The sequence below is a fragment of the Carettochelys insculpta genome, chromosome 2 (genome assembly GCF_033958435.1).
Source record: "Carettochelys insculpta isolate YL-2023 chromosome 2, ASM3395843v1, whole genome shotgun sequence".
In the NCBI taxonomy this organism is placed as follows: domain Eukaryota; kingdom Metazoa; phylum Chordata; order Testudines; family Carettochelyidae; genus Carettochelys; species Carettochelys insculpta.
The window spans coordinates 234,048,428-234,074,640 of record NC_134138.1 but is presented as its reverse complement, the minus strand read 5'-3'; the positions used below and the strand labels follow the sequence as shown (position 1 = coordinate 234,074,640).

At 42.2% G+C, this 26,213-nt stretch overlaps 1 protein-coding gene across 5 annotated transcripts in view; it reads right to left on the bottom strand.

The window, feature by feature from the left end:
- Positions 1-938: 938 nt before the first annotated feature.
- Positions 939-26,213, bottom strand: part of HEPACAM2 (HEPACAM family member 2) — a 38,521-nt gene continuing 13,246 nt past the window's right edge. For 2 of the 5 annotated variants that reach the window (XM_074986227.1, XM_074986223.1), the window contains 7 exons: positions 24,963-25,259; positions 14,545-14,670; positions 14,428-14,452; positions 14,261-14,298; positions 12,764-12,837; positions 10,310-10,419; positions 9,174-9,488 (listed from right to left, as the gene is read on the bottom strand). In XM_074986227.1, coding sequence (XP_074842328.1) covers positions 9,410-9,488; positions 10,310-10,419; positions 12,764-12,837; positions 14,261-14,298; positions 14,428-14,452; positions 14,545-14,670; positions 24,963-25,259 — 749 coding nt within the window. In that variant the 3' untranslated portion in view covers positions 9,174-9,409. Of the gene's footprint in view, positions 2,193-8,124; positions 8,226-9,173; positions 9,489-10,305; positions 10,420-12,763; positions 12,838-14,260; positions 14,299-14,427; positions 14,453-14,544; positions 14,671-24,962; positions 25,260-26,213 lie in introns of those variants that run through there. The other 3 variants (XR_012644258.1, XM_074986224.1, XM_074986225.1) reach the window with 3 other exon arrangements.

The following is a 26,213-nucleotide window of genomic DNA, read 5'->3' as shown; positions in this document are numbered from 1 at the left end:
ACGTGTTTGTGTGGATTTGGATTTCCATGCTGTATGGGTAACACCTGGATTTGGATTTCCATGCTGTATGGATAACACCTGGATTTCCATACTGTATGGGTAACACCTGGATTACACTTGGATTTCCATGCTGTATGGGTAACACCTGGATTATTCCAATGGGTAACACCATTTGGATTTCCATACTGTATGGGTAACACCTGGATTACACTTGGATTTCCATGCTCTATGGGTAACACCTGATAGCAGGATGCCTCGGCAGAGAATATCTGCGTTCCTGTGCAGGGCCCTGGTGTCTGCTACCACAGTGGTTCTTAGTTCCATTGGCAGTCACCTCTTGGGCCATTCCTTCATCTTGCAATAATTACCTGTAGATTACTGGGTATTCTACTGAATGGAAAACAGGCTCTCAGAGTGGGATCCGCAATGGTACTGAGGCTTGCAATGCCTATTTTTGGGTGCCATTGTGATCCATAGAACTCCTGCTCATCTGCCACATAACTCAATCACCATCCAAACTTTCTCACTGCCTGAGTTTTTGCAATAAAATTTCCCTAGCTGCCTACATTTCAGCCTCGAGGCATGTGCATACTTCCCCTCTCTGGGTGCCAAGACGCCTACACCCTGTCTAAGTCCCAGTGTGATTCATGAGCCAAGGGAAAGGCCAGTAAGTCATGTGCTGGGCCCAGCCCTGTAGGAGTGCCCAGAGGTTGCCCAGCTTTACGCAGTAAAAACCATAGAAACTGTATCCCAAGGTTAAGGTAATTCCCCAGACACAATAAGGGGAATGGATTTGAACAGGGATCTCTCACCTCCCATATGAGTGCCTTTATCATGGGGCTATAGAGTCACTCTAACTTTTTTTTTGGGGGGGGGGTTCATTAATATTTAAGTATTCAGTTATTGAAATTGGAACATTTTTCAATAAGCGACTGAGGAGGCTCCATTCAGAATAGCCCATAGATTAGTGGGCAGAACAGTCTCCTCTTTAAATCCCATCTGATTGAGGAGGCGGGGACCTGAAGAAGGGGTTTCCCACATTTTGGGTGAGTGCTTTAACTCCTGGGCTAGGGATTATAAAGGATGTCCTCCTCTTCTTTCCTCCTCCACCACATGTTTTGTGCAGAGCTAGATGGCTTCTGAGTGTGCCTTTTGGATCAGACTCTGCATGTAACTGTTGAGAAGGGACTGTTTCCCGCTGGTCTGTGGATCACTAGAGAGAGTTGCCTCCTTTCAGACCACATATAGATTCTGATCTCTTTGAGAGGGGTGGGGCTTAGCACAAACACCTCTCCTCACCATCTCCTATTGGCTATCTTAGCAGAGAGCTGTCTAGTAGCCTGACCTTTGTGGCCCTCCCTTTTCAGTGCTCATTTTCCCCATTCACTTTATAGGGAGTTTAGGTACTTAACTCAGGCTTTGTGGATTGCTGTGTTGTTCCTGTAATCGTCTAGGCCACTACACATTAGGTATTGCACCTCTCAGAATCACAAAGCCTATGAACCTTTTGGATCTGGGCCTTGGAAGATAAAAGTGTGAAAAAAGCTTACATGCAAAGGAAGCACAAAATAATAAAAACAAAACATTCTGACTATTGTACATATATACATTTTAGCTAAATGACAAGTTAATCTATTATAAATTAAATTACAGGTCAAATTACAGAAAAATGTAGATTTTGACTTTTTTTTTTAAAGAAAACAGCTTATTTTTTCACTCTGACACATTTATTTTAGCCCATGTGCAACAACTTCTTTTTTAAAAGTCCATGCTTAGAGAAATTTTAATGCAATTCTCTTTTCATATTGCAATATAACTAGCATGGAAAACCACCAGTTTTGATTCCTAGGCAGCTGTGCCAGGCTTAATGATACAGTATTTATTAGCCATATTTTCTTTTGGTTCTGATTTCTCTTTGCTGTTCATAATGCAAAAATTATCAACAATTAAAAAAATCCCAGATGTTTCAAGAAACCATTAGTTAAACAAAATCCGTAAGCAAATCCAGTATGGTGGGAGCAATAAAGAAAGAAGAATTATTAGATTTTGAAAGTATTATTTCAGAAATGCTAGCTTAGTACTTTGCCATTTTGAGAGCTGTTGCCATTTGCTTTCAATTTCCAGTAAAGACACTGAAGTTAACATAGGTATTACGATGTCTTGATTTCCTGTGCTTCCTACTTCATGTACCTCTAGAAAAATAACAGAATGTAGACAGTTACTGTATGTAATGTTGCATTCCTTTAAAAATAACACTGTAGTAAAAAATTCAAAAGAGAAGTTAAATTGATCTTCAACTTTTATGCAACTTACAAGTGTGAATTTTCAATATGATGAAGTGGGGGGTTAACAGTATGTATGATACCTATTAATATTTGCAATGGTTGTAGGACTAACACTCAGTGCCATATGCAGAAGATTTATTCTGAGGAGTCAAAGTAGTGTTGGTCAAATGAAAATGGTACAGTAATTTCCAGAATAGTATTGTAGTAGCAGATGATACAGTAAACACTCGAGTTACACAGGGGTTGCATCCCTCCATAACTTGAATTTTTGTGCAAGTCAAAGAGAGATGGGAATCAGGCTGCAGCCTGGTTCCTAGCTTCTGTGAATTTGCAGGAGCTGGGAAATGGACCAGCCCAGCAGGCTGCTGCCCCTGACAGTAGTGGTTTCCTGCTCCTGTCAGGGGCGGCAGTCCTGTTAACCCGAGACATGTGCAACTTGATTGCATGTATCTCGTGGGTTTACTGTGGTGATCAGTCAACACTGATAAGCTACATCTACAATAGAGGGTTTGTCAACAAAACTGGTGTCATGTCCACATTTCGAATGTGCCCTATCGACAATAAATCAACAGAATGTGGCAGTGTCCTGCTGTTCCCCTAGAAGGCAGAACACCTCTCTCAACAGAATCTGTCAACAGAAAGCCAGTGTGGCCCTCTGTCAACAGACAGGGCTCTGGGACACCAGACAGTCCTGTCTTCTGTGCTTCTGGTTGGCTGTTCTGTCGAGAGCGCGTTCAGGCAGTCTGGCTACTCTTTGTTGACAGAGTGGATTGACAAAGTGAGCCGCTTTGCTGTCTGGCCACAATTTGTGGACATAAGTTTTGTCAGAAGATATTTTCTGACAGTAACTTCTATTGATAGCTCACTGTAGTGTAGATGCAGCCATGGTGTTCTCACACGTTCAGGCACTGGCATTGCTTACACCTTTATGTTACGTCTACGCTGAAATGATCTATCAAGAAAAGTTACTGTCGGTAGACATCAAAACGTCTGTCAACAGATCATGCCACACACAAAAGTGGATCTCTCTGTGGATCTGCTCTGTTGACAGAGAGTCGGGACTGCCCAGACTCTCTCTCGACAGAACGGCCAACCAGAAGCACAGTAGACAAGGCTGCTGGTGATCCAGAAGCCCTGTCTGTCGACAGAGGGCCCCCTGGAGCATCCACACGACTTTTTTGTTGACAGATCCTGTTGAGAAAGGCGTTCTGCCTCATGGAAGAGAGGCAGAAGGCTGTTGACAAAAGTGCCAAGTTCTGTCAACAGTATGTCAACAGAACACATTTTTAGTGTGGACGCTCTGTGAGTTTTGTTGACAAAACCATGGTTTAGTGTATGGCTGCATTCTGTTGACAAATGTTTTTTGTCAGAAAATCTCTTCTGACAGAAACATCTGTCAACAGATGCTTCTAGTGTAACTGTAGCCAATATGTTTTCACAGAGGCTACATCTACATTAGAGGGATGTGTCCACAATAAAAATTGTCGACAAAACTCAGCAGTTTTCTCGATAGCCTTCTGCCTCCCCCCATAAGGCAGAACTCCTTTCTTGACAGAATCTGTCATCAAAAAAGCTGTGTGGATGCTGCGGGGGGGTGGGGGGGTTCTTTGTCAACAGGCAGGGCTGCCTGGTCTCCAGGCAGCCTGTCTGCTATGCTTCTGGGTGACCATTCTGTTGACAGAGCAGATCCACAGAGCAATCTGCTTTTGTGTGTGGCTGTGATCTGTCAACAGATGTTTTGTCAAAAGATCTCTTCCGACAGCAACATCTGTCAACAGATCATTCTAGTGTAGACATAGCCAGCTAGAGGGACTGACTGAAACACTGAACAGGAGAAACAGAATGGTCAACCATTCTTGAATCACAAATGTCTCATTTCAAAAGAGTACACACAGTGGGGATGAAGAAACGGTTCCACTCCAGTTAATATAACACACAATCATGGTGGTTCCTGGTGAGGTCTCTCTCTTTTAGACAATGCATATGTTTCAGCATGTTAATTTGTTATCAGTAACAGTGTACTCTACCAACCGTTAATGAATATCAGGAACATGCTGAGGCAGTGCAGGCTCTCACAAGCCTAGTGTTGAAATGATTGGGAAATGTACAGATCTCCACTGCTCATTATCAGCTGGCACAGCAGAATTTTTGTGTCAAAATAATACCTGATGTGAGAGTGTATATGAGAAACTGAGCTGAAATAAGTTTGTGGTTTTTCTTTTTTCAGATGAAGGTTGCATCAAAGTTACAACAGTTTTCTCCTCTTAGACAATATACAAGCTGTGAAGTTTCAACAATTCAAGACTTTGTAAAGTTTAGCTCAGGGGTCAGCAACCCCTGGCATGGGTGCCAACAGTAGCACACAAGCTGATTTTCACTGGCAGGTGAGGTGGGAGCTAAGCCCCGTCTCTCTTGCCCCATGCAGCGGGGAGCTTGCTCAAAGCCATGCCACCTGTAGATTAACAAAAGACCATCTAATACTACCTGCCACCACCTACATTGCAAAGCTCTGCATTTTAATTTATTTATTAATACAGCTGTTGTAAGTAGGACTGTTAGTGACTTTAAAAAGTATCATCAGCAGTTGGACTGCAAATAAAGGTCAAAAGGTGAAATTTCAGCACTCCACCTCGGAAAGGTTGTTGACTCCTGGTTTAGCTTGCAATTGCCAGTTTTGCACGCAGCAGAATGATGTGACAGTTTGTTATAAATATTGCAGTTCAATTTAAGCAGTAGTGAAGAGTGTGTGAGGAGCTTGGACGACAGGTTGTGTTTTATTAGCCAATGCTTTTTTTGGATTCCTTCAGGCTCTCTACTGGTCACTGCTGTCTGATTCGGTTCTGTGGCTGTTCACCTGAGGAGCCATGAGTGAGAACAACTTCCTCAAATGGGTCTCATGTTTTTACTTTGATTCTTTTTGCAGTTCTGCAAAGCATGAGCTGCACAATGCCTAATACCTTAAGGAAGTGGTTACTTTTAGCTGACACTCGTCAGGCTATTGTTAACTTAAAAATTGCATTGTGTCAACTAGATTGGCCCAGCTTGTTGGAGCCCCCATTGTTCTTCACACCTTATTTTGCTTGAAGATGTGAAAGGGAGTTGTTGTAAGATGAAGCAAATGAGGACCACAACTATAAGAATGAAGGTCAAGACAGTAGGTGGTCAGTGCGCAAGCATGAAAACAGAGAGAGAGAGACAGAGAGCAAAGAGTGCAACATACAGGCTTTATATCGTTCTCTCTCTGTATTTACTCTTCTCTCTCTTCAAGCAGTTTCTGAGTCTAAGCCTTGTAGGGTATGTTTACGCTGCAGCTGGGGGTGTGATTCCTGCTCAAGGAGACCTACTTGCCCTAGGTCTCATGTACTAAGAATAGAATACAGCCATGGCAGCATGAACTGCAGGACAGGCTAATCACCCTGTGTGCCCATTTGAGATCCTCCTTCTGAGATCCTGTCTTCTGACAGTGGCCAGTATCAGGTGCCCCAGTGGGAACGGACAGAACAGGATAATTGGTGTTGTCCAGTACCAGCTTCTGACAGCTTACCTCAGTGCCTAGAAGTGCTAATTCATGTATCAACTTGTTTGATCCTGTGAATGCAAAAGTTCTGACAATGTGAACTGAGAGCGAATAAATTGGAACTCTTCCTAAAAAGTTTAAGAAGCTGGGAGACATCCTAGACTTTTAGGGTGTGGGTGTGGATCTGTGCACACATGTGTGAACACTTGCAATACCCCAAGAGAAGATGCTAGAAAGAAATATGCCACAGGTTAAAATCACACTAATTGCTGTCTCTTGAATGCTACTTACGAAAGAGTTCTGTGCTGGAATCCTGCAAAATGGTAACATTTTATATGCAAATTATTTGGCAGGAATGTTAAACTTTTATGTATCGAATAGTTTTATCAAAGTTTTCACTCAGATTTCTGCTGGGGTGATGAGAAGTACAGCAGTCAACACTGTATAGTTATTATATATTAATAATATTGTATTATACATTTGTATTATCACACTGCCAGAGAGCCCTTCATGATAGGTGCTGCACAGACCCAAGAGAAACATAATGCCTGCCACAAACAGTTTACAGTCTAGCGTAAAACCACAGTCTACAGATTGATACAGACAGACCTACAAAAGAGTGCAAGGAAACAATGAGGCATATTGCTCAGCGTGATAGGCAGTGGCAAAGCATACTAGCAGCCTAACCATTGGTGAGTTTTTTTGTGTGTTTCATGGCAGGGAAGAGTTTTCAGGGGACATTTGAAAAAAGCTAATGATGTCCTTTGCAGGTGCAGATTTGTAGATGCAAATGCGAGTGTGAGAGGGAGCTCAGGGGGAAGCATGAAGGTGCCCATTTGAAAATATAATAAGTGAAAGATGGAGACTGGGAGCATGAGCTGATGTGGGATGGGAGCTGACCTTCAATGCTGAATCAGAGATGATAACTAGGGATGGAATAGGCCATAAAGGGCCATGAAAACAAAAACAAGTAGCTTGAGTTTGGTGTGATAAAGAAGATGAAACCAGCAGAGGAATAAAAAAAAAGGTGTGGCCTGGTCAAAGCAACAGAATGGGAAAGTTGCCTCAAAATCCAAAGAGGAGGTTTGGATTGGCTCTGGGACTGTAAATCAGATTTGTCAAGTATTTGGGTCCCCAAATTACATTACCTAACCATGTAAATCTGATTATGCTGCCAGGATTAAAAGTTTTTAAGTTGGGATATAGACACACAGGCAGCCATGGACTTGAATTCCTGGTTAATATTTGAAAGGTTCAATTATGTGCTGTACTAATTGGAAGATCTAACTAATTTGATTTTTACATTAATTAACAAAGGAAGTAAATTGTTTTGTTTTTACTTTGATTTCAATTTATTGTGTTAATACTTAGTTTGGTGATGTTTGTAGTAGTTCGGTCCTAGTGATATGTTTTCTTGACTTTTTTGCTTATTAATTTTAGTACATTTTAAAATGATTGAATCATTTGTCTTTTAATAAGCAGCTTGGGTCAGAACCATTCAGAATCTGAAACCTTGTCTACACTACAGGTTACTTTAGCAGAACTCAGTTGCTCAGGGGCGTAGATAATCTCTTCTGTCTGCTGAGAAGCTCTCCATCACAGGCACTACAACAGTGAATCTGCATAAGTGCCCTTGCATTACTATTGTAAGTGCTGGCATGAAGATGTAGCCTGAGTAAAGCAGCTTTGTTACTTAGGAGTCCATGGAGTGCCCTTTATTTTAACCTCTTTGGCTATTATATTGAAATTGGATATTCCTGCACTAACTCAGTAGTTGTTGCAGTTAGTTCCCCATTGCATGCAAGTTCAGTGGCATTCCCTCTGCTAATCGACAGGAACACAGCTGACTGCATACGACTCATCATCTGTGCAGTGCAATTCAGTTTTTGGTGACCACTGCTTATATTAGTCATTTGAATTTTAGAATCTGAAGTTACTTTTCCAAAGCCCTCTCCTTGTTCTGATGTTTTGGCCTTTTATTATATTGACCCCTGAAACATTTGGTTGTAAGGACAAATGCAGGACTAAGTTCCCTGATTTATGTGTGGTTTTAAGGATCACTTGACTGCAGGTTAGGAATTTCAAAGTTTGCATCAGTACTATGTCTACCCTGAGTCATCTGCCTGGACATGAATTCTGCTTGGCAAATTAATTCTGGCCTTGCAAAATGGAAATTTTCCTTCCATGCTGCTGTCTTATCTGAGAAGTTTCTTTTCTAAATCTTGTAGCGACAAGATAGAGCAATCACAATGTGGTTGTCCATATTTATCCTAAGGACTAAAGAAAGGGTTTTAGCTACAGAGCTTGGATCCAAATACAAACTTCCATGAAGTTCAAGACGTCATCTTGTAGCAGGAGTTCACTCTTCATTTTTGGAGAGGACATGCTAGAGTGAATGTGTGAGTGTTCTGGGGACTGGGGGTCTGCAAGAAGAAGGAGAACCAGGGAAAGATAACATCATTGGTCGTCCTGGACATGCACAAAATTAATTTGGCATTTTACATAGCTAAGTTACATTTTAAAAAATGGATACCTAAGACATAAAATGAATAGCTCTAACCAAACATGCACGTTAAGTGTTATTTCATTATTTATTTTCCCTTTTTTTTTAGCATTTCCACACATTGCTCTATGTTTGAGTGCATAATCGAGGCACACAGTGTTGAAAAGGTCAGCTTTTAATTTCATAAGCACTCTATGCCAATATAGTCACAAACACTGAGATCACAAAATCAATTCATAATGGCTGTGTCTACACTGAGCCCTGGCACTGACACTTTCATGCAAATAAGCAGTCTGGAAAATGCAAAATGGTGGCTCATTTGCATACTCATGAGGCTCCTGTGCATATTCACAGACCTAATTTGCATTTTGTAGCACAAATCAAGTAGCGTAGGTGTGGTTCTGCTGGCAAAACCCCCCTTTTGTTGGCAGAACCACATCTATGCGGCTTGATTTCTGCTGCAAATGCAAATTAGTTCATGAATATGCACATTAGTTGTGTGAACATGCAAATGAACCATCATTTTGCATTTTCAAGACTGCTTATTTGCATCAAACTGTTGACACTAGGTCTCAGTGTAGACACTGCCTATTAGATTTACAAATATTTGCTTCTTTTCCTCCTTTCAACCATAACAACAGAAAACACAATAGTAACACAGAAATGCAACTGAATAGGGCTGTTACTTCTATGGTTACCCAAGACATTATTATGTGTTGTTGTTAATATTGTGTGCAGAGCAAACGTGTCTAATAAGAAAGAACATGGATAGATAAAGTGATTTACAGCAGCTGTATCTGCAGACATAAAGTGTTCCCAATTTTTTGCACTCTGATATTTCAAAAAGCTTTATGGAAGTAGCTACTTAGACAGAAAACAAGACAATATCAGCACTGGCTGTGTAAACAAAAAGGTGTTGTCACCCACGCAGCATTCAGAGTAGCTCCATGTTGGCAATTTCCAATCCAGTGTAATGCATGACTTGGGCTAATAGAATACAGAACACTTTTTTGTCTCTAAATCACTGGTTTAATTGCAGCCTAGGGTACTGGGAACCAACAGTTGTTACCACCTTGTGATTGTGCAGTGACCAACAGATAGTTACTAAGTTAGTGGGGTTCTTAGTTGACCAATTACTATATTGCAAAACACACCCCTACAATTGGCACACTTGTTGACAGTCCTGAAAGAAAAGAGAAGGATTCTAATGAGAATGATTTGATCTCAGTGGTTGCTGCTGGGTGCTCAGCTCATGTGAAAATGTATCAGTCATGCATTAGCCTCCCTATGAATTTAAAAGCCTTCATTTGAATTTCTGGTTTGAAAAAGCTTGGTCCCCGTTTTCCAGTTAAGCAAGTGTGGTGAGACCCAGGAGAAAATTCAGAGGAGAGCCTCTGAGGGAGGGTGCAGAGAGCACAGGGGGAAATTGAGACTAAGTAATGTGCACCTTCTTCCCTCACGCCCATTAAAGCGCACATCATACCAGCTTAGCTCTGGTCTGTGCTGTAGAGTTAGGTGGCTGTAAGGCAGCTTACAGCAGACTAACTCTGTAAGCATCCTCTAAGATAATTCTCACTGATGACACTCACCCACGAGCCTGACTTTAAACTTCACGTCTGTGAGAGAAGGAGCATTTGCTGTAGTTAGGTCAAGGCAGTGTCAATATCAATAACTGCATTGCTTACATGCATTGTGACTGCCTTTCTGAAGCAGTCCCACAATGCCCCATGCTGACAACTAAATTGGGGCAAGTGTTCCTGGTGAGGACTCATGGCACTGACACAAAGAGCACAGTGTGGACACACAAAAGCAATTTAATTATTGCAGTGGCTGTATGTCAACATAGCTTAGGCTGGCTTAATTCTGCAGTGTAACTGTACCTCTGGATTTTCTTGTGCTCACTGAGACGCACGCTGATTTACTAACATTTAATTTACACAACCTTAGCAATCCCTTCTGGATTTGCCTCTAAGCCTTTACCCTATTAGTGCATATAGGACTTACTCTTGTTGATCTTCCTGTTGCTCTGGAATATACTGAATGACTTCATAAACTGTACTGTGTAAATCCTGCCCTTGGACAAAGTCAGAGCCAGAAGCAGATTGACTTCGAACCTAAAAGTAACAGGCAATATTTTTGCTATGAGAACAGATAGGAAAAGCTGGACCGGGAAATAAACATATAGGCTACATCTACACTAGCCTCTTCCTTTTGGAAGGGGCTTGGTAATGAGTTGGGAAGATGCTAATGAGGTGCTGCTATGAATATGAAGCTCCTGATTAGCATAATGGTGGCTGCATGCAATTTGAAAGTGCCGCTTTCGAATCACACGCTGCCTGTGTAGATTGGGGCCTGTTGAAAGGACTCCACGGACTTTAAAAGCCCCTTCATCCTATTTGAAAGACTCCCATCTACATGGGTGGCACACAATTCGAAAGCGGCACTTTCGAATTGTGTGTGGTTACTGTTATGCTAATGAGGTGCTGCACATTCATGGAGTGCCTCATTAGCATCTTCCCAACTCGCTCATTTCCATGCCCCTTCTGAAAGGAAGGGGCTAGTGTAGATTTAGGCATAAGCTGTATCTACACTTGCATTCCTCTTTCAAAAGAGGCATATAAATGAAGGAAATCAAAAATGCAAATAAGGCACTGATTTACATACCGGGCACCTTATTTGCATATATGTTTGAAAGAAAGAAAACAGTGTAGACCGGGCTCTTTCAAAAGTAAACTCCATCTTTGAAAGAACCCTTGCTCTTATTTTCTTTTGAAGATGGGGTTTACTTTCGAAAGAGACCTGTCTACACTGCTTTCTTTCTGTCTTTTGAAAGAAGCTCTTTCAAAAAGAGATTAAGCAAACGAAGTGCAAGATATGTAAATCAGTGCCTCATTTACATTTTTGATTTCCTTAATTTGCATGCCTCTTTTGAAAGAGGAATGCAAGTGTAGACACAACAATAGAATAACAATCCTCCCCCCACCTTCATGAAAATCTTGGTCTCTTGTGCTTTTGTTCACACTGCATAGCTCAATTTCATTAGTTTTCATTTTGAGGAGGGGAATTCTATCATACTTAGGTATGACATTCCACAGACTTAAATACAGTCACAAACCCAGAAATTTTAGGATGCCCCTACTGCATTTAGGGTAAAAAGTGCTTTTCATTACTGTACTATAAATAATAAAGGGAGAAAAAAAGCAGGTGAATAAAAGTTGTGGATAAAGGACAAAAGTAATTAGGAAATGAGTCAAGATACATATTAAACCTTGCTATCCTCAGCACTAAAAAAGTCAGGGAAGGGGGCAGGCTACCTAAGGCCAAGGTAAGCCGCAGTGGGCTAGCATAAATAAGGAATATATTAAAATGTTAACTATGTTAATTACTTATATATAACATTTTGTCCTTACCTCTGAAACATCTACATTCGGCCCTCACCAACACGGAGTTAACTCAGTTTGCATAGTCCCCAACTCCATTTCTGAACTATATATCTTTCACTTCTGTGTCTCTTTCTAGCTGACCAGTATGAGTACAGTGGTTTAAATAATGACCTTAGCCCCTGCTGGTGTAAATCCCACGTGACTGTGCTGGAAGCGGTGATGTTGTACCGGTTCTAGAATCCGTCCCCTTGCCTGTAATTCTAATAATCTGGTGTACAAGCTCTCCTTCTGTACATTCTAAGGCCGTGACTCTGGATGGTATTTATATGCATCTGACTATGGAATGTAACTAGTCTTAGTGAAATCAGTGGGTAGGCTTGTATGTTAAGAACTTTGCAGAACTGAGCCCTAAACTCCTGAATCCCCCCTCTAGTTCTGAGGTCTCTCCTACCTTCATGGGCACTCACAGATGCTCTTCTTCCTTATCTAATGCTAGTGTTATCAAAACACCTGACGTTAAAAACTGTTTTCCTTGTCTATGCTACAGGTTGTTTTGATGTAACTTAGAGGAGGGAACAGCCCTCAGTAATGTAAGTTTCATTGACCTAAGCACTGATATAGACAGTGCTATGCTGGCGGGAGAGCTTTTTCCACTGACTACTCCTGCCACCATAAGTGGCACTATGTATATTAAGGCAACAGGAGAGCTCTCTCCCTTTGGCTGAGAGCACCTCTACCACAAGTGCTACCGTGGTGAAGCTGCATCATTGCAGCTGAGCTGCTGTGAAAACTGTATGACGGATATAGCTTAAATAGAGGAGTGCTTAACAGAAGTAATGCTAACTTTGTGCACGTTTTTGAAGCTGGGCACGTCCCCGCTGCTTAACACTGACATAAGTAAGTAGAGTGAGCGACAGTGTTGATGGATAAGACATTGAAATAGCTTGGAAGAGGCAGTTTATGTGGCCACTTTCAGCCGGCCACATGGAGATTCTTATATAAATGCTACATATATTTTAGTAAGTAAAATAGAGCCTTAACTGGTGGGCTACTGATTTACTGTTAAAACACATACTGTAGGACCGCCGGTGGGGCCTGGTAAAGCAACAAAGTCATAGATTCCAAAGTCATCCATAGCATTTTCATGCCCTAAAATACAAAAACGGTATTAACAGATAACACTGTTACAAACAAGAACATGTACTTAGAGATGGACAAACTCATTTGTCCTAATTCTGAATTCTCCAGGATTTGGAGACGTTGAAAGTGCTGATTTCTTCTCCTGCTCTGCCTCCTGCTAGGGCTGGCTCGGTTCTCAGAGCTTAGAGCAGCCACACTGATGTTTAGAACTGTGGTTGGGTGCATCCAAGAGGCCATTACACTGCTGAAGATAACTGTAGAGCAGTAGGGGTCATACCCCTTCACTAACACACCTTTCATATTCTCCCTATGCTGGTCTGTGAGGAGCAATTTCCCTAGGCTGTGGAATTCCCATGGAGTTAGTTAAGATCTCTGTTGCTGTTCCATGATCTGTGGAAGGCAGACTCAATCTATTTCAGCTAATCTATTTTGGTATTTATTCCATGGTATCTGTCCACTGAAAGGATCCAATACAGTGTTTCCCAAATGGTGATCTGTGGAACCCCAGGGTCCAGCAAAGTGAAAATAGGGTTCTGTGAGGAAATTCCATTACAAGAGCTGGCTCCCCTGTGGCGCTGTGCTCTGCTGCCACTGAAACAGCAGAACTTAATTTAATTGGTTCAATGGCTGGCAGAGCAGTGGGAGGGATATGGCTGTTAAACTAACTGAATTTGGTTCCATCATTTCAGTGGTGGCAGGGGAGAGAGCAGCAGAGAGCCGCTCACTTGTCCTGCTATCCAAGTGGCCACACCTCTCTGGTGGGCATGGCTCAGCTCCCCACTGCCAGCAGAACCCCTTCACACCAGCCTTACTTCTGGTCGGCACATGTAGCCATCTGGTGTAGGCGCCACAGCCAGCACCATGAATGGGTTAGTCCTGTGGGGGATGGGCTGTTATGGGAATGAGGCAGGTTAAGCCTAGTAATGAAGGCGGCAGGTTTTGGGCTGAGCAGAGTTAAGCCTGGTGCTGGTGGTTTGGGTGGGTTTGGAGCTGAGAAAGGTTAAGCCTGGGAATGGGGGGCACAGGTTTGGTGCTGAGAGGGCTTAAGTCTGGGGATGGGGGGCAGATTTGAGGGCTGAGCCAGGTAAAGCCTGGAGATGGGTGGATGGGTTTGGGGCTGAGAGAAGTTAAGCCTGGGGATGGAGGGGCAAGTTTGTGGGATGGGGGTTAAAGCTTGGGGATGAGGGGCAGGTTTGGGGTCTGAGGCAGGTAAACTCTGGAGATGGCTGGGTGGATTGGGGACTGAGGAAGGTAGAGCCTGGCAATGGGGTTCCACAATTTTTTTCAAGTTTAAAAGGATTCTGTGGCCAAATAAAATTGGGAACCACTGATATAATATATTCCCCCATGGCACTACGAAGAGGCCCATCCCTATTCCTGAGGTGCTGGGTCTGGAATTTGACTGTAGCCCTGTTTCATTCATTAGCATTACCTGAGAAGGTCTGTGCCTTTCTGTAGTCTGATCCACGCCTAGAAAACATGAACATAACTTTCAGTTTGATTGTATGTGCCAAGAAAAGAAACCTGAAACCAACCCCCACACCCTCTTTTTTGTGGGGAAAAAACCCACAAAGCCATGCAAATGATTTATTTTGCTACCTGCTCTGCAGCTTCCGTTGTACAACTGAAAAAAAAAAAAAAAAAAAAAAGGAAAAATCAACCTTTTAGTAATAATGTCTAGAAAGTACATCTGGGGTGTGTTTAATTTTCACCTACCTCTATGTGGCCGATATCTTTTCCATAAGAATAGAAGGGACACAAAGACGATCAAAAATAATGAAATTCCTGTTATTATTGCTAGTGATGACAAAGATTTTCCTTTCTGGGCAAACTTCTCCAGTCCTGTGTCAAAGAAGAGTAGATTCATAGCTTGTCCCTCACTACATATAACATGTTACTGCATCTTCACTGAAGAAGTATCTCCAGATACAGTTTATGGCCAGCAACCTTGTACAGAGGTAACTCCTGGGTTATTGCAGACTAGGCAATATAATGTTTTTTAAAGACATACCTGAAATGGCAACTTTGTACAATAATTATGTGCATTTCTGAACCCACTCCAAAGTGTGTATGGTGCCAAGAAGTAGATGGGAGCCACTCTGGGCATTATGGCAGACAGCATCAAATACACAAAATAAAGTGTCTTTTTGAAATAATTTTGAATTTAGTCTCACAGCTCTCCAGGGATGTAAATAGTCCTGTCCTGTGCATAGGGAGTGGGAGCCCCAGCTGAAATAGGTTTTTCATCCAGGTTACACAGGAAATTAAAAGTGGAGTTAGGACTAGAAACTAAATTTTCTTAGTTCAAATCCAGTGAATTAACTGCAAAACCCCCCTTGATATGTAAATTGTTAGTGTAATATATAGTTTCATGTGATCATTACCATAGTATCTAAGCAAGATACATCAACTCCATATGGAAGACAGACAAATTCTCTTTCCCTTCCTGAGTTAGTACCACTTTCTAAACTGAGATACTTTAATTAAAATGAACATACAGCTGTCTGTGCTTCATCCCTGTCTTCATGACCGTATACAGACATAATATTCCTATTAAACCACATTAACTGCTGATAATGGGCCACATTCTCTGTGACTCAACAGATCTTGTCAACTCTGGCCCTCCCCTGGACTGAGACTCCCTCTTTAAATCCTCGTCTGAGACTGCCCCCCACTCACGCATCTGACGAAGCAAGTCTTTGCCCATGAAAGCTTATGCTCCAAAATATCTGTTAGTCTATGTGGTGCCACAAGACTTCTTGCTGTTATTAAACCATTGTGTCTGCCAGTCAAGACTGAAGTTTGACAGCTGCTAAAACATTCTGGCTGTGTCTACACTAGCCAAAAACTTCGAAATGGCCATTCAAATGGCCATTTCGAAGTTTACTAATGAAGCGCTGAAATACATATTCAGCGCTTCATTAGCATGTGGGTGGCCATGGCGCTTTGAAATTGATGCGGCTCACCACCACGCGGCTCATTCATACGGGGCTCCTTCTTGAAAGGACCCTGCCTACTTCGAAGTCCCCTTATTCCCATCTGCTCATAGGAATAAGGGGACTTCGAAGTAGGCAGGGTCGTTTTGAAAAGGAGCCCCGTCTGAACGAGCCGTGCTGCAGCGAGCCACGTCAATTTTGAAGTGCCGTGGCCGCCCACATGCTAATGAAGCGCTGAATATGTATTTCAGCGCTTCATTAGTAAACTTCAAAATGGCCATTTGAATGGCCATTTCGAAGTTTTTGGCTAGTGTAGACATAGCCTCTGTCACAAACATGCTGGGGCAAAATCCATCCCCATTGAAGTCAGAGGGATTCTTGTTATTCCAATTCTCCATGTTTTCTCTTGTTCTAAGATTTATCTTTTACCAGCCACTTTTTCAATAGTGACTACAGAATCATTTCCTGAAGCAGAAAGCAAAACAGCTGTCATGTACCACTTTAAAGATTAACAAAATAATTTATTAGGTGATGTGCTTTTGTGGGGCAGACTCACTTCTTCAGATCTGGAAATTCTGATGAAAGTAAACTGGCACAACAAAAATATAACAGGAAGAGAGAGGAAAAAAATGAAATGAAAAGTGACAAATCAGCTACAGAAGCAGCCTCCCATTTGGCACTAGCTATCTCATCTTCCCATGCTCTAGCTAAGAGACTAGATGGTCACGGGGCTGTGAGCCCACTGCAGAATCTTAAATGGTACTAGCCCTACCACTCTGTTGTGTGCTACCAGGGAAGCTCAGAAGTAATTCTGGCTGATTCAGGCAACGAATACCCTGAGACTCTGAGTCACAATACTGTCTGTAGAACACCCAGCAGTGCCCCTGGCAGAAGCTTGTCTTAGTCTGAGGAACATATATAACTGGGAGTTTGACAAGCACTTTACAATCTGCAATTCAGAGAATCAGCAGTTCAAGTGTGTCACATCGAGAAACTGGTAACAGAGAGGTAGAGGTTCAAGACACTGAACATCTTGTTTTATTATTTAAGAGGTAGGTGAGGTCTAGCTGAGGGTAAAGACTTTTTGTATCTATCTCCTGGAAATTCAAGAGGATAACATGGGGTTTCTTCTTGCAGTTCCACTTGCTAATACATAGCCGGAGTGTGTCCACGATCTTGTTATAGACTGTCTTCTGTTTTGTTTTGCAGATAGTTTATGTTTATGCATATTATGGAATGGGGCCCAGCAACACCTGCAGCTGATTTATGCCAGTCAGTCTCCAAAGGTAGAACTATGGACTTCCTCATTTCAGTTACAGCATTGAACCAAACCATCAGGAGACGTTTTGTTGGTAATTTAGTGTTTTTAGGACTCTGACTTTGTGCGTGTCAGAAGATGACCATCTGTCCCCTTTTCCCTGGGACAGTCCCATATTTTAGTCGTCAGGCAGGTGCCCCTATTTTTTTTTTTAACAAAGGGGCTAATTGTCCTGTATACACTCCCTGCACTGAGCTGTACTTCCCTCAAGTCAGCGCAGCTGCATAGCTGCAGGTAAAATCAACCAGGCGCTGACTAGACAGCACATGCATGAAGTACGGACTGGCAGGTGCACAAGCAGCATCAGGAGAGAAAGCCAGCTGCCCCGCAGCTAGGGAGCACCACCCCATCCCCTGTCTGGCAGCCACCTTCCACAGCCAGTGAGTGCCTCATTGCTGGTGCCCAGAGGCGTGGGGTCAATGGGGAACCACAGCCATCCCCCCCACCGCCCCACAGCTGGAGAGCACCCCCTGCAGGGCAGCAGCTCCCCTGCAGGGCAACCACCCCTGGAGCCAGGGAGCTCCTTAGCAGGGGGGCAGCTAGTTCCCAGCAGCCTGCGGTGTGGAGCATCTGGGGTGCCCTTCAGAATAGAGCAGCTAAGGAGTACCCTTCCCACCCCCACACAGCTCTTTCTCCAGGCACAAACAGCCCCATTCCTAGTGCCCCCTTGCTCGTGGAAGCTGCCAAGCCCCCCAGTGCAGGGCAGCTTGCTCACTCCTCTGCCAGACTGCATCCCTGGTGCCCCATGGCTTGGCAGCCACCCCCACAGTGGGCAGTTGCCCCCACCACCAGGGAGGACCCCATGCACCTGTAGACTGCAGCCTTTGTCTCTGGGTGCCCCTGCCTCCACTGGGAAGCTGCAGCCCCTATGCCCAGGGGCACTACTGTGGGGCAGGAGCCCACATGTCCGGTGCCCCATTGCAGGGCAGCAGCTGGAAGTGGCAGGACTTAATCCTGCATTTCCAGTGTGCTCCCTGTGGAGGAGAAGCCTCTGGAGTCCATAGGGCAGAGTCAGGGCCAGAAGCATCACATACTGGAGGACAGTAAGGTGAGGACAAGGCAGGCACTTCTAACAAGCAGTCACCAGTTACTTGTAAATGTATATTTTTAATTTTTTCCTTTTATCAGTTATAAAAATGTAGTGGATCTTTTCAAAGGGTGCTCAGTTGTTTTGAGTTTGTACTGCATAGGTCTGGTCAGTTTCCACTGACCTCACTGAAGTCCAACCAAATTTACCAGCTACCCCTTATTTGGCATAGGGAAATATGGTCACCCTAGTGTGTCAGTATAAGACAGGTCTTTATTTGATTTACACTGTCTTTAGTTTGCCAATAAAATACATAGGCATTAACTCAACGAGGGCTTGATTGGGCCATGGGAAGTTGCAATACAAGGCGGATAACCTGATAGGGATCATTGTGTGCAGTTTGCCTCAGGGAGGGCATACAGAGGCAGAACACATGCAACTAACCATATTGGGCGGTGGCAAGGAGGGTGCTGTTTACCAGTAAGCAGTCAGCTCAGCAGTTCTACTGCCCAATGCCCTGGCTTTCTCATCCATTTTGGGACACTGATTTCCCATGTGGGAGAAAGAAGGGAGCAATCTCTTTGCTCCCCAAAGCTTCAGGGCTGCAACCCTGCCTGATCATGACTTATATTATAGGATACCTTCTTACGTAACAATGTTCTTACTGGGCATGCAATACGATCGTTCGTTCAATGGAAACATTTCATGTTGTACTCCAGTTAAAGAGTTAAGAATACGGTATTAAAGTAACATTCCAACTGTCAGCAAGTGCTTCGCTAAGGCCATGTTTGGCCTAGGTGCTGGAGCTCATCCTGCCTACAAGGTGACACCTAGATTGCAATACCTAGATTCAGTGGTAGCTGTAGCTTAATTTCCTTGCCTTGGTTTCCATGATTGGGTTTCAGTCATTCGTGTGAGTATGTTTGCAGAGCAATTACACACCCACAACTGGCCCGTGTCAGCTGCTTTGAGCTTGTGGGACTTTGGCAACGAGGTTGTTTAATTCAGGTGTATACGTTTGGGTTTGGAGGGAGGGACGCAGAGCCCAGGTTCCATCCTGAGCCCAAAGCTTGATGCAGAAATTAAGCAGCCCTGCAGCCTGAGACTCAGAAACCCCAGTTAGCTAATACAAGCCAGCTACAGGTGTTTAATTGCAATGTAGACATACCCAAAGACTCTTCATCTTGGATTAAATATTGGGGAAGCCAATACTTGCTCCTGTTTGTGGCAAACCACTTGCAAACAAAATCTTCTGTGTTCTCAGAGATGGAGTATTTTACTCTAATTATAGTTAGGCAAAAGATGTGTGTCCAAATCTTTTAGATAATCCTTGTGTTTCCCCTCCCCATAGCTCATTAGGTCTTCTGTTTGGAGCAGAACTCTGAAAAGAATCGTAATGCACCCGCCGCACTTGTGCTGTGTATGTTTTCCAGTTCACGCATGAAAGACTAACTTGCCAGGTGTCAGTGGAAATGTTATTTGTCTCTCAAAGAGTCTGTCCTTAGTTAAACAAATAAAATGAAATATCTCACCAAGTGGAAATATAAAAGAGATATGGAGTATCCATGGTATCGTATAGCAGCAAATGTGTTTGATTTCACTCAGTAACATATGCCACAGCTTGTAAAGGGCAGTGGTTCCATTCTGGCATTGTTAATGGGATCAAGATTCATAATGACAGTAATGGCAGACAGTTTCCACACTGAAGGATGCCGGTCGAATAAAGAATGACTCTGGGAGAAGTGAAACCTATGTGGGTTATGAACAGGTGAAGTATTGCTCCCAGTGGCTATGCCAAGTGTTACAAAAAATGATCAATGGGTGTGTTTGTGGGGCCATATTATATATGATTGCAATAAAACAGCATATCAGTCACCGTTGTTAGTGTCTGACCTAAGATCTCCAGAGCTGCGAGTGTATGTTGCTACAGCTTGAGGTAAAGGATTAAGTTTCTCAGCTGGCCACTATGCCATATTCAGAGCCTGTGTGAGAAAGATGTGTGACATACACTAAACAATGGGGTACGCACCTAAATGTAGTCTGTTGACTGATGGTTATTAATGGAAATGTTCACAAAACTTCAGTTTTATGAATGTCATCACTCAACAGACATGATATTTGCTCTTTGTCAGTGTTTAAAAAGGGCCAATCAGGAACTAAAAGCAATATCATGTGATTTAAGTGATGAATCACATATTACAAATATCAAACAGCTGAAGTCAGTAGTTTGTAAATGAAACAAGGAAAAATGTATGAACTACTCTATGGGTCTATGTGAATCATGAGTAATATGCTAGTCTTTAAAGTGCTACTGGACTGCCTTTTTGTTTTGATAGAATATAGACTAACATGACTATCTCTCTGTTACTATGAATATATGTGTAATTTTAGGATGCGTCTGCAAGATATTCAGGGCTAAATTTGTCGAATAATGTAGTCACAGTCCATACTTTGATCAGTTCTAGCTTTCAGGCCCTTCTATATATTTCAGAGCTGCAATCTCCTTTCTGCTAGCACAGATGTGGGAATTCTTTAGCTTATTACATGCTGAAGGAACAGTAGATTGGTTATGGGGCTGGAAGTGGAGAGAGAGATATTTAAGTCTCAGCTCTGCCACCAATATGTTGCGTAGCCACAGGCATTTCACTTTATTTCCCAGCGGATCATTTTTGGAATTTATAGATCATTGATAGGTTTCTTGATCCGATTCTTACACAAATTGCTAAATTATATGGCTCTCTAGGGGTAGGTCTACACAGCAAAGCTATTTTGAAATAACAGCTGTTATTTCAAAATAACTGTACTAGCATCTATACAACTCCACCACTATTTCAAAATAAGTTCAACATAACAATTGACTTATTTTGAAATTGGTAAATCTCACTTCATGAGGAACAGAGCCTATTTCAAAATAGCTATTTTGAAACTGGTACCGTTAAGACAGGCTGCATCTACACTGCATTCCGCTTTCGGAAGCGGAATGCAAATGAAGACAATCCAAAATGCTAAATGAAGTGCTGACTCACAAATCCCACACTTCATTTGCATAATCTCGCAAGATCACACTTCCAGAAGAGGCTTTTCTGAAAGCAAAACCAGACACGTAGATGGGGTTCCTTCAGAAAAAAACCCTGTTTTTGAAAGAACCCTTCTTCCTATTTTGTTTCAGGAAGAAAGGTTCTTTTGAAAAGGTTCTTTTGTTTTCAAAGGAACCCTGTGTACACACCTGTTTTTGCTTTTGGAAAAGCCTCTTGCAGAGGTGGGATCTCGCGAGATTATGCAAATGAAGCATGAGATTTGTAAATCAGCGTTTCATCTGCATTTTCGATCACCCTTATTTGCATTCCACTTCTGAAAGCAGAATGCAGTGTAGACGTAGCCACAGGGAATAGAGCCTCTTTCTAAAAAAGCCATAGTGCATCCCATGGCTCTGTTTCAAAACAGGTTATATGTGTTTGCATGCTGTATTTTGAAATATCTACATGCTATTTCTAAATACATTCCTTTGTGTAGCAGCATTATTTCAAAATAAGCTATTTGAAATATGATAGAAGGACCAAATTTAAGTTTCAAAGTTAAGAGTCTGAAAGTTGGGACCTATTAGCTTTATGGTTGCCCATACTACTTTGTTTCTTTCCCTACAGCATTGCTCATGTAGGCAAAGTAGATCATGTAATTAAAGACAACACTACAATGCATAAACACAGGGTTGCACTACAGGCTGGTCACTACCAGCTTGCCCTCTTATGCAAACTTAAAGTTTTTAGTATGTGTTTACATTTGTTTCTACCTGAATCTCTCATACTACCTCAGGGTGAAATTCATCTGTTCCTTTGCAGATAGTCAGCACACAGTCTATGCACCAGGTAAGTCCTTTTCTAGTATTATGTTGGCTGGGGCTGCCCTACTGTACAGGGCAGAGTTTTACCCGTGTCAGTTACAAGGTTAAATACATGAGCATTAATGAAAATGTACTCTGGTAAAGTCAGTCCCTCCTCTGGGCCCCTGACCCCTGTTCAGTTCCATAGATAATTCAGGTACGGTGGCATGGGCTGCACTGGCCCTTGCTGGTGTTGGACTTCTGTCCCTCGGCTAGAAGGTTGTTTGGGCAGGTGCACCCTGGTCTGGTAAGCAGTCGTTGTCATCCCCCACCAGCCACCGGCTGAAATCTCAGGCTACCTGGGGGAAGGGTGCCAAAATACTGCTTGTCAGAGCTCCTCACCTCCTCCGCTGTCTCTGGCAATCCTGACCTTGTCCTTATCTGCCTTTGCCTCTGCCCTTGCCTGCTCCCTTTCATAATGCTTTCCATCTCACTCCAGCCTCCTGTTCCATTCTCCATATCTTCCCCCTGCAGGGAAGTCTTTTTAAAAGGCCCTGTTGCAGCCTCACATGAGATCAGCTTGCCCTGATTGATTTATAGCCACCCAGGGTTTCTGTTCTGCCCATGATAACTCCTGGTCAGCTGCTCCTAGCTGCCCTGAAGTAACTCCGTCCTAATTAGCCAGGGGTGTTTCTGCCTTTTAGAGCTGCCTCTCTCCCTTTCTGATGTAGCCCTCTGGCCTGATTCTGTCACAGTGCACAAGACAAAACTTCATAATTCCATCCCAAAAAAGTTCCACCTTGTCAATCTCCCAGTCAAATCTCTCCCTCACCCGGAAGCATGGGGAAACGGATGAGTCTTTAAATATACCCTTTAAAAGAGTAAGTACATTTTTATAGCCAAATCACATTCATCCTTACAACGCATCACCAAAATCTGTGTAGAAAACATATGTGCTGTTTACATAATTTAATATTATTCCATCTGGGTTCAATCCTAGAAGGTAGCCCTGCAAGTCATGCTCATGTTCATAATGAGATAGATGCCTTTATTTTAAAATCTAACTCTCTAACAAAAACAGAACATTTTAGCTGACTTGATGAACTGTTTACAACCATTCTCTTTTCAGTTCTCTTGGTCTCAGATGGATATATGTGTACAAAACCATATGCATGAATTTCAGCCCTGGGTGCAAGAGAGGCTGCATAAGATCTCCTAAAACATCTTGGTGTAAATGCCTAAGTGGGGTTTAGGTGTTGTGCAAATCTCTTTATCTTTGGCAAGGGACAGAATATCTTCCTTGGAGAGTAATCATTAATCATGTAAAATTACCAATAAAGACCTCAGAGTTTGCTCTCCAAGGAGAAATTCACTGGGTGCACATATATTTAAGGCCACACTCACGGAGAATTTCCTCTGAAGTTAAGGTGAATTTTACCTGCGTTAAGGAGTGTAGCCTGGGATCCAGCATTTAGTATTACTGACATAAATTTTCAGAAACAGTATAAGAATGGCATAAAATGGAAAAAGCTGATTATCTGCAAACTGTTTAAAACTCATATGATGTAATTTAACCCAGGAGATCTGGATTTTTTTAAGCACAACCAAATATAGAATATGCATCATGTGGACTTTGCTTTCTATCAGGCTTCAAAACAAATCTCAAAACTGTAGCTCATTGTGAGTCTGTTTATTTACACACACAAATGCTGCAGGAGTCCAGAGTTACTTTCACTTTCAGGAACAATACAATTTGAATTGCTAATGGAACAGGACAGCACTGTCTATATTTTCCATTTCTAGTTATCACATTGTTTTATTTTACAGTGTATGTTTTCCACTGAAAAACTGCAACCTGTTTTCTGCCAGGGTATTTGAAACCAGGGAGCTTTCATTTGTGAAGATTACATTAAATCAACCTGAACAATAGACACCTGTTGTCCTTGCTTATTGTAATAATAAATGTATAAGCTCCTTGTTTGGTACCAACAAAACAGGTTGGTTAAACTTTAAAAAGCAAGCCTGACATCTTGCTGTACATTAGTAATATGGCCACATTGTCTTAAAGTGATTGTTCCTTAGTAATTAAATTATTAATTACCTAGAAAATATGTATTCTAATTAATAATGAAAAGATAGTAGATAAGGAGCTTTCAGACTTCAGCAGAATTGCACCATTTACAAATACTTTTCATTGGGATTCTCTGAAAAGAATTGCTTTGCAGTCATTTAATTTTGCATAATATTAGACAGGATCTAAACCTATCATATATTGAAAGTAAAGCAGAAACTCCATGCATCAGTTCTTAGCAATAAATCTGCATAAGGACACATGAAAGAAAAATGATTTCCATACGTATCTTGTAATAGAACCATTGATTTGCCAACATCTTTGTGTTTCTGCGAAGATGGTTTGTATTATCATCACATACTAAAATAAAACCTTTGTCCCATAGGCCCTTTTGAGTCCCATGTTTGTTAGTCCCTAACTAGCCATTCCAGACATTGTTGAATGACTAGTTGCAGCATCTTCTCCATACCATATTCTGCTCACACTGCCTGCTGAGCACTCACAGCCTCTGCTAAGAAACAATGGGAAAGGGGGCTTTGGAATAGGATCCAGGTGCCCTACCTGGCAGTGCAAAGCTAGCAGTCCCCCTCACTCTATTATTGTGCCACTTTCTCCCATTATAGCTTCTTTTCTCACACTGAACGCATTCAGGCACAAATGGTCACTCTGTCAGAGAGCAGTATCATTTCTACTCAAAGGGCCCGGTCTAGTACAAGATACAACTGTGGTGGAATCCTGGCCTTACTGAAGTGAGTGGTGAAACTCCCCTTGATTTTACTATTGTCATGATGTCACCTGATCTCTACCCTGTTGCTGAGGATGGGGAAGTTCAAAATGTCAAGACAGTGCACTGATTCATCACTTGGCTAGCACTCCGGGTTCATGGTTCCCGTTGGCTGGCACAGTGTTTGAGTGTTATACTAGATCACCATTTGCTATATTAATACATTTTGTGCTCTTACCTACAGACGTAATGATCACCGTGAAATGCGTTTCGTCCCGCTTTCCAGTCACATTGTTGTAAGCGCAGCACATATAATCTATTGTTGTCTGGGCCACTTTTTCTGATACAACTTCCAGATGGGGTCCATGTTTGATAACATGGGTAGTATTGTCAGCCTTTCGGATCCAGGAGTAACTATTTGGAGGATTTGAATCCGCGGAGCAATCAAATAGGATAGCTTCTCCTATGTCAACCGTAAACACCTCCCCTACTTTCAGTCCTTTATCTGAATTAACTCTAAGTCCGTAAGGTCCATCTGCATCAAATTGGACAACAAAAAAGATCATAATGGAGAAAACTTAACTTAAAATAAAAGAATAACTTAAAATTCCAAGGCTAAATATACAATTAACCTTTCAAATAGCTGCCTTTAGTTTCAATTATTCTAATTAAAAGACTTACATTTCATTTAATTTGTCCTTATTTAGATTGATTTGCACTAGTCTTATCACAGAAGACACCCACTTAATATTGATGGGGAGGGGTGAAATTCACAGCTGTTTAAAGACCTTAAAAATGTTTAGTGGGAGTAAAGCTGCATCGGGAATGTAGTGTAATGAAACATTAGGCCTTCCTCTGTACAAAGGTGAATTGGACCCTTTATACTTAAATGCCAAGGCTGCTGGCATACCTTATCTCTGTTTACACATGGAGCTCAGTAAAATAGCACTGAAATATACCCGTGTAAACAGGTGCTTACCAGACAATATTTACTAATGAAACTATCCTCCTCTTAGTAAGACATAGCGCGGTGTGTCTTACATAACTTCAGACAAGTGTTTTCATAAATGATCCTTAAAGCAAATGTAAACCTTCCTCGTGCATCCCCCCACGGCTTTTCCTGTGTTCATCTTTTAGTTCCTGGGTTTCCACGGAGCTGTCCCTGGGCAAGGCACATTTTCTAGAAACCCAGCATATGTGCCTTTTCAAGGATCAGAAGGCCAAAGGGATTTTTTTTTATTATTGGGTCAGGCTCAAAGACAATTTTTTTTAAAAATGCAAACCAAAATACTCAATATCTACTAATTATAAGAATGAATGTGCCTTTTTGCTTTTTGAAACCATTCAGCATTTCTCATCCAACCCACTATTCTCACTGCCTTGGGCTTTAAATTGCCCTAAACTCATTTCACTGAGAATATGAACCAATCTGTGTATGAAGTGAGTGGACTTCACCATATATAGGAATACTTGAATATTCATTATTAAA